General features: G+C 36.0%; 2 protein-coding genes across 2 annotated transcripts; both read left to right on the forward strand.

Moving 5' to 3' along the window:
* Positions 1-1,029: 1,029 nt before the first annotated feature.
* LOC143630910 (putative (S)-N-methylcoclaurine 3'-hydroxylase isozyme 2) lies at positions 1,030-2,835 on the forward strand. Its single transcript, XM_077099800.1, has 2 exons — positions 1,030-1,959; positions 2,041-2,835. Exons 1-2 carry the CDS (start codon positions 1,030-1,032, stop codon positions 2,641-2,643), a joined length of 1,533 nt encoding a protein of 510 aa, XP_076955915.1. The 3' UTR covers positions 2,644-2,835.
* Positions 2,836-6,358: 3,523 nt separating this feature from the next.
* On the forward strand, positions 6,359-8,461 carry LOC143630920 (putative (S)-N-methylcoclaurine 3'-hydroxylase isozyme 2). Its single transcript, XM_077099808.1, has 2 exons — positions 6,359-7,692; positions 7,785-8,461. Exons 1-2 carry the CDS (start codon positions 6,772-6,774, stop codon positions 8,385-8,387), a joined length of 1,524 nt encoding a protein of 507 aa, XP_076955923.1. The 5' UTR covers positions 6,359-6,771; the 3' UTR covers positions 8,388-8,461.
* Positions 8,462-8,692: the final 231 nt, after the last annotated feature.

The raw sequence follows: 8,692 nt of genomic DNA on the forward strand, positions 1-8,692 counted from the left end.
AGTAAAAAAAAAAAAATCTTTTAAAAAAGCCATTCTACGTACGGCCTTTAATTTATTCATAGATGTTTGTCTATATGTTAGAAACATTTTGAGGTTATAAATAGACCATAAGAGTTCCATGCTTCTTCACACTACTCACCTAGATCTATCTATCTTCTGATCATTACAAAGCTCCAATGGATACGATCACAGGTACCTTTGTTAAAGCTGATAGTATTCTCTTTGATAGTCTTTTCTTTCTTTCAGCAATCAGCCTCCTTTTATTCATCATCAGCAAAACAAAAGCTTCCAAGAGCATAAAAAACCTCACTAGTACAGAAGAGGCCTGAAGATGCGGTTAATTTCCCTAGAAGGTGCGGGTCAAGGACCGCACTTTATACCATCGCACCATCTGTTAAAATACAACCGCATCTTCTTCAAACCGCACCTTCTGCTTATATAAAGGAGAGCCGCACCTTCTGCTGCATCCAAATATGAACTGCACCTCTTAATATGAACCAATCCAAAAGATGGTGTTTTTGTGACCGCACCATTTGATTCTTTTTTATGTTTTTTAGTTTCCAGAAAACAAATAATATTATAAATAACATAATATGAAGTATGAATTTCCTGAAAAACCAAAGATGATAATATACAAAAAGTTTCATTGTGTCACAAATATATATATAGGTTAAAAGTAAAAGTAATACATAATAACTTTCAAAAACGACATCTTCATTCTAACTACTTGAACCGATGTCTTCAATCTTGCAACTTGAACCGACGTCTTTATTATCACAAGTCAAACCATAGAAATCACCTAACAAAACATATTACATTAGTAAAATGAAGCTTAAAAATATGTAAGTGTTTTCGACAAGAAAATATAAGTGTTTTTTATTTTCTTTTACACAAAACTCTTCAACGGCCTTTAATTTATTGATAGGTACGTAGGAGGTTTGTTTATAAATAGACCATAAGAGTGCCATGCTACTTCACACAAAATACAAATTAAATTAACCTAGATCGATCTATCTTCTGATCGCTGCAATGGATATGATCACAGGTACCTTTGTTAAAGCTGATAATATTCTCTTTGGTAGTCTTTTATTTGTATCAACAATCAGCCTCCTTTTATTCATCATCAGTAAAACAAAAATCTTGTCTTCCAAATCAATAAAAAACCTCCCACCAGGCCCACCACGGCTTCCGATCATAGGAAACTTACATCAAGTCGGAGACAACCCGATTGTCTCCACCGCCAGCTTAGCCAGACAATACGGCCCCCTCATATCGCTTCGGTTAGGCCAGAAGTTGCTGGTGGTGGCATCTTCACCAGAGGCCGCCATGGGAGTTCTCAAAACTCAAGATCGCTTCCTTTCATCTCGCCCCGTGCCTGCCGCATTTAAGCACCCAGACTATGCACCCCACGCGCTTCTTTGGGCGGCCGAATGCAACCAAACATGGAAGAACTTAAGAACCCTTTGTCGAGCCCATCTGTTTTCGGGTAAAGCTTTAGAATCCCAGTCTGGATTGCGTGCGGAAAAAGTGAGCCAGATGGTGGATTTCTTGCGTCGGAAGCAAGGCCAAGTGATTGACGTAGAAGATGTACTCTTTACTACGTTGTATAACACTTTAACTTCCATTGTTTTTGGCAAAGATATGCTGCAACTTGAGGATGGAGACGGGAATACTCGTGACCCCCAAAAAGAGTCGGTACGTAAGATAATCGAGTATGGAAGTCGTGTTAAAGATTTTGGAGTGTTTTTTCCGATGCTTGACCGGTTTGATCTTCACGGAACTAAAAAGGGAACCCTCAAAGAGTATGCCAAGTTGTTTGGGCCATATTGGGATGGCATTATCGAAGAAAGAAGGGCGGTCGTTAATTCTTCAACATGGTCGTCGGACCAAGCGCAATGCTTCCTGGATCGGCTGCTTGAAAACAAATTCACAAATTACCAAATTTATCAATTTGTCATGGTAAATATGCATGCATTTTTATAAGTAATTATTAAGCGCAATGTTTCCTGGTTTATGACCGCAAGTTTGTTTTGTTTTCAGGAACTTTTTGTAGCCGGAAGTAACACTACAACCTCCGCGGTTGTTTGGGCCATGTCCGAGCTCCTGAGGCACAATGAAGTAAAGTCGAAATTAGAAGAAGAGTTGCAAAAAGAAATCAAATTGGATCAAATCAACGTCTCTCAACTATCTGAATTAACTTATCTACAATCCTGCATCAAAGAAACTTATAGACTACACCCATCAGTTCCTCTTCTTCTTCCTCGTGTGGCGAATGAAACTTGTGAGGTTATGAATTATACAATTCCAAAGAATGCCATGGTTTTTGTCAACGTTTGGGCGATGGGTCGAGACCCTAAAGTTTGGCACGAGCCGTTGCGTTACATGCCCGAAAGATTTACCGACTCAAAACTAGATTTTAAAGGCCAGGACTTTGAATTTATACCGTTTGGTTCTGGACGGAGGATATGTGCCGGAATGCCATCGGGTATCAAGAGTGTTGAGTATCTATTGGCGACTTTGGTTCGTGAGTTTGCTTGGACACTTCCTAATGGTGATGACCCATCGAAGCTTGACTTGGAAAACAAAATGGGGCTTGCTATGAAAAGGGTGTATCCGTTGAAACTAATCTTTAAACAAAAATAATCTTACCAATATGTTTAATTGGTATGATTGTCATTCTATTATTACTATTATCTTTAAAGAATGAAAAGAATGTGTAAGTTTAATTAGTGTATTTCAGTGTCATGTGAACAACTGATGTGTAGTAACGTGTGTGATCTGTACTTCCAGTCTCTTGTTTTGTTAATAAATAAATAACCGTAGTCAACCATTTGGTGTTTTGTGTAAATTGGTTTTGTTTGGTTATGATGCCACCTGTTGTAATTCAAACTAGGCCTGTTTAAAAATTCCGCGGCTCGAGGCTTGCTTGAAGCTCGGCTCAAAAAAGTTCGCTTCTAAATAAGCTCGGCTTAACTCGGCTCTATTTCTATACGAGATGAGCTTGATCCAGGGTCAGCCCGGTCTTGGCTCGACTCGTTGGCTCGTTTAGACTAAACCCTAAATTTTAATATCTATATATAATAATAGCATACCAATAAATAAATAATATACATAATATTATGTCAATCGATGACTTATATCTTTAAAAATTATAACTAAAATAAAACATAAAAAGTTATAAATTCTCTAGTTTGTAAATTTTATATAATATGTATGTTAAAATCATAATTTTTGTCTTTTATAAATCAAAATTTGTAAATATAAAATAAAAAAATAATAAATAAAAAATAAAAAAGTAAAGGAGCCCGGCTCGACGAGCTTGAGGTCGGCTCGAGCTTTAAACGAGCCGAGCTCGAGCTCGATTTTTCAGTTTGATAAAGAAAACGAGCCGAGCTCGAGCCAGCTCGATCAAGTTCGAGCTCGAGCACACTCTGACTTGGCTCGACTCGCTTACAGCCCTAATTCGGAACTTTTGTTAAGAGAACCAAACTCTAAAGGATACTTTGGTTAGTCGGCAATTTGACCATGTATTTTTGTTGGGTTTTTCACTTTGTTAACTTACGCTACTTCATCCATAGGGCTGACAATTTTTGCCTTAACAAGTTTAATAGGTTAGAAACAGCGCGCCTAGCACAAGTATCTAACATTAATATGACTCGTTTAACTACTTTATATGTCATGACTATAAGACAGTTTTAAGTTTTATGTAACAATAAGAGAATATGATTGAGTCTAACCTACTAATTTCAATTATTTAAGAAAATAAAAAAAATCAGGTATCACACTTTTTTGTTTAACAAGTCTTATCGTGTCTCAAATAGATACCCAATCATCAGCAATTGGGCCGGCCAAATAGGTTTATTATTATTGTTATTGTTGTTGGTGGTGGTGGTGGTGGTGTGGGTGTGTGTGGTGGTGGGGGGGGGGGGGGGGGGTTGTTTAATGAATAAAGAGAAAGTTGATGATCAAAATTAATAAACATGTCTTCGAAAATATTATTTTAATTTTATAACGGGAGTTACACAAAAAAAAATCTTATATTTCATAAAAGATTTTTTGTTTTAGTGAACTTAAATTTAACTAACATTCTTAATAATTTATATATGTTGTAACGAATCAAACATGCGTTAATATCCTTTTGTGTGTATGTGTTATTTATATTTTTTTTGTTTTCTTTTCGGTTTGCTATAACAAATGCACAAACCCGATCAAGTTCTCGCCTCGCAACGCACGGATTGATAACTTTTGATATATGGATAAACTTTTTTTGTGTACCAAAGTGTCATCGTTACAGTTAATTTATGTATTCGTGTTCATTATCGAGTTTCCCGCACAATGAATGTGTAGAGCATTCTTATCTTTTAACATATTTATTTCTAATGAGCTGTGACTAACAGATGTTTAACTCCATTAGTTTCTGGTTGCCGAAAAAAATTTTTTACCGGAAGACCTAATATTTTCGTCGGAAGACTCAATCTGAACACTACGGATGTGCGTGGTGCGATTCGGTGCGATTTTGGGCTAGGACCAAACTAAAAATCAAAACTTAGGTCTTTGGATTTTTGAAACCGTTTGGTTTTGATTTTTTCGGTTTCGGTTTTTCGGTTTCGTTTTGGTTTGGTTTGGTTTGGTATGGCTCGGTTTTTACCATTTAATATTGAAAATATTAGGCCAAAAAAAGTTGGCTGTAAATAATGAATTTAGTTATAAAACAAATTGATTAATAATTAACTAATTGACTATTATATATTTGGTCAAAAATATATGAGTTACATATTTATTAAGTTCTTATAAATTACTTAGAATAAAAAATAAAAAAATAAAAATCTAGAAATTTAGTTCGTTTTTTTGGTTTTTATTACATGGAAAAGTAAAACCGAACCGCAAGTTCAGTTTTTACAAAAACATAAAAATAAATCGTCGGTTTTGTTCTGGTTCGGTTTTTTTGGTTTGGAATTTTTGGTTTCGAATGCAGTTTTTTCAGTTCCGGATCGGTTTTTTCTGTTTCGAATAGGTTTATTATTATTATTATTTATTATTATTATTATTATTATTATTATTGATGGTGGTGGTGGTGTCGGGTGAGAGGTTAATAACTTTGTTTAATGAATAAAGAGAAAGTTGAGGATCAAAATCACTAAACATGTCTTCGAAAATATTATTTTAATTTGATAACACATGTCTTTGAAAATATTATTTTAATTTGATAACGAGAGTTACAAAAATAATAATAATAATAATAATAACAATAATAATAATAATCTTATACTTCATAAAAGTTTTTTTTTGTTTTTGTGAACTTAAATTTAACTAATTTTCTTAATAATTTTTTATATGTTGTAACGAATCAAGCAAGCGTTACTATACTTTTGTGTGTGTTATTTATACTTTTTTTTTGTTTTCTTTTCGGTTTGCTATAACCAGTGCACAAACCCGATCAAGTTCTCGCCTCACAAAGCACGGATTGATAACGTTTGATATATGGATAAACTTTTTTTGTGTACCAAAGTGTCGTCGTGACAGTTAATTTATGTATTCGTGTTTCAACATTCGTGTTCATTATCGAGTTTCCCGCACAATGAATGTGTAGAGCATTCATATCTTTTAACATATTTATTTCCAATGAGCTGTGACTAACAGATGTTTAACTCCATTAGTCTCCGGTTGCCGAAAACCGTTTTTACCGGAAGACTTAATATTTTCGTCGGAAAACTCAATCTGAACACTACGGATGTGCGTGGTGCGGTTCGGCGCGATTTTGGTTTAAGACCAAACTAAAAATCAAAACTTAGGTTTTTGGATTTTTGAAACCGTTTGGTTTTGATTTTTTCGGTTTCGGTTTTTCGGCTTCGTTTTGGTTTGGTTTGGTTAGGTTTCGGTTTTTACCATTTAATATTGAAAATATTAGGCCAAAAAATAGTTGGCCGAAAATAATGAATTTAGTTATAAAACAATTTGATTAATAATTAACTAATTGACTATTATACATTTGGTCAAAAATGTATTAGTTACATATTTATTAAATTCTTATAAATTACTTAGAATAAAATAAAAAAATAAAAATCTAGAAATTTAGTTCATTTTTTTGGTTTTTATTACATGGAAAAGTAAAACCGAACCGCAAGTTTAGTTTTTACAAAAACATAAAAATAAATCGTTGGTTTTGTTCTGGTTCGGTTTTTTTGGTTTGGAATTTTTGGTTTCGAATACGGTTTTTCAGTTTCGGATCGGTTTTTTCTGTTTCGAATCGGTTTTTTGTTTCTTGCATACCCATACCGACCCCACTGCTGACCACCACCATCGCTTGAAACCTCCTGCATGTTAGTGATTTATCCGATTCTCAATCGATCAAACCAACAAGCAGTCATTCGTCCTCGTCATCGGAGTCCTAGTTCGCCATCTAAGTGGTTGGTGCTGGCTGGATTGCCTCAAATCGCCTCCCATCACCAATGGTGTTAAGCTTCTTTTAGTGCCGACTCGTTGGGGACAACTTTAAACTTTGATATATTTACAAACCAAGTTTCAACCATTGATCCCACTCATAAGCCAGAAATTGAGTATGACAGTAACCCACCACTTTAACGTTCATTTGACGTTAAAATGTTTAAGACATGTTTTTTATTTTCTTTTACACAAAACTCTTCAACGGCCTTTAATTTATTTATAGGTACGTAGGAGGTTTGTTTATAAATAGACCATAAGAGTGCCATGCTACTTCACACAAAACACAAATTAAATTAACCTAGATCGATCTATCTTCTGATCGCTGCAATGGATATGATCACAGGTACCTTTGTTAAAGCTGATAATATTCTCTTTGGTAGTCTTTTATTTGTATCAACAATCAGCCTCCTTTTATTCATCATCAGTAAAACAAAAATCTTGTTTTCCAAATCAATAAAAAACCTCCCACCAGGCCCACCACGGCTTCCGATCATAGGAAACTTACATCAAGTCGGAGACAACCCGATTGTCTCCACCGCCAGCTTAGCCAGACAATACGGCCCCCTCATATCGCTTCGGTTAGGCCAGAAGTTGCTGGTGGTGGCATCTTCACCAGAGGCCGCCATGGGAGTTCTCAAAACTCAAGATCGCTTCCTTTCATCTCGCCCCGTGCCTGCCGCATTTAACCAGGAAAACTATATACTCCACTCGCTTATTTGGGCGGAAAGCAACCCAACATGGAAGAACTTAAGAACCCTTTGTCGAACCCATCTGTTTTCTGTTAAAGCTTTAGAATCCCAGCATGGATTACGTGCCGAAAAAGTGAGCCAGTTGGTGGATTTCTTGCGTCGGAAGCAAGGACAAGTGATTGACGTAGAAGATGTACTTTTTACTACGTTGTTTAACACTCTAAGTACCATTATTTTTGGCAAAGATATGCTGCAATTTGACGATGGGACTACTCGTGACCCACAAAAAGAGTCGATACGTAAGATAATCGAGTATGGAAGTCGTGTTAAAGATTTTGGAGTGTTTTTTCGGATGCTTGCGCGGTTTGATCTTCATGGAACTAAAAAGGGAACCCTCAAAGAGTATGCCAAGTTGTTTGGGCCATATTGGGACGGCATTATCGAAGAAAGAAGGGCGGTCGTTAATTCTTCAACATGGTCATCGGACCAAGCGCAATGCTTCCTGGATCGGCTGCTTGAAAACAAATTCACAAATTACCAAATCTATCAATTTATTCTGGTAAAGATCATGCATTTTTATAAGTAATGATTAAGCGCAATGTTTCCTAGATTTATGACCACAAGCTTTGTTCTGTTTTCTTTTGTTTTCAGGAACTTTTTGTAGCCGGAAGTAACACTACAACCTCCGCGGTTGTTTGGGCCATGTCCGAGCTCTTGAGGCACAATGAAGTAAAGTCGAAATTAGAAGAAGAGTTGCAAAAAGAAATCAAATCAGATGAAATCAACGTCTCTCAACTATCTGAATTAACTTATCTACAATCTTGCATCAAAGAAACTTATCGACTACACCCATCGGTTCCTCTTCTTCTTCCTCGTGTGGCGAATGAAACTTGTGAGGTTATGAATTATACAATTCCAAAGAATGCCATGGTTTTCGTCAACGTTTGGGCGATGGGTCGAGACCCTGGACTTTGGCACGAGCCGTTACGTTACATGCCCGAAAGATTTACCGACTCAAAACTAGATTTTAAAGGCCAGGACTTTGAATTTATACCGTTTGGTTCTGGACGGAGGATATGTGCTGGAATGCCATCGGGTATCAAGAGTGTTGAGTATCTATTGGCGACTTTGGTTCGGGAGTTTGCTTGGACACTCCCTAATGGTGATGACCCGTCGAAGCTTGACATGGAAAACAAAATCGGGGTTGCTATGAAAAGGGTAAATCCATTGAAACTAATCTTTAAACAAAAATAATTAGTGTATTCAATGGTATGGATTGTCATTCTATTATTATTATCTTTAAAGAATAAAATGAATGTCAAGTTTAATTAGTGTATATTTCAATGTCATCTGAACAACTTAGGGATAATTAGTAAAGTCTGTAATGTGGATATCCAGTCCCCTTGCTTTATTAGTAAAAATAACCGTAGTCAACCCTTTGGTGATGTGTGTAGATTAGTTTTGTTTGGTTAGCAACCTGTTGTAATTCGGACCTTTCGTTAGGATAACCAAACTCTACAGTATACTTTGGTTAGTTGGCAATTTGACCACACGGTTAT

This window comes from Bidens hawaiensis, unplaced genomic scaffold (genome assembly GCF_021521415.1).
Source record: "Bidens hawaiensis isolate Kalapana, Puna unplaced genomic scaffold, B.hawaiensis_p1.1 tig00000512_1, whole genome shotgun sequence".
NCBI classification, from domain to species: domain Eukaryota; kingdom Viridiplantae; phylum Streptophyta; class Magnoliopsida; order Asterales; family Asteraceae; genus Bidens; species Bidens hawaiensis.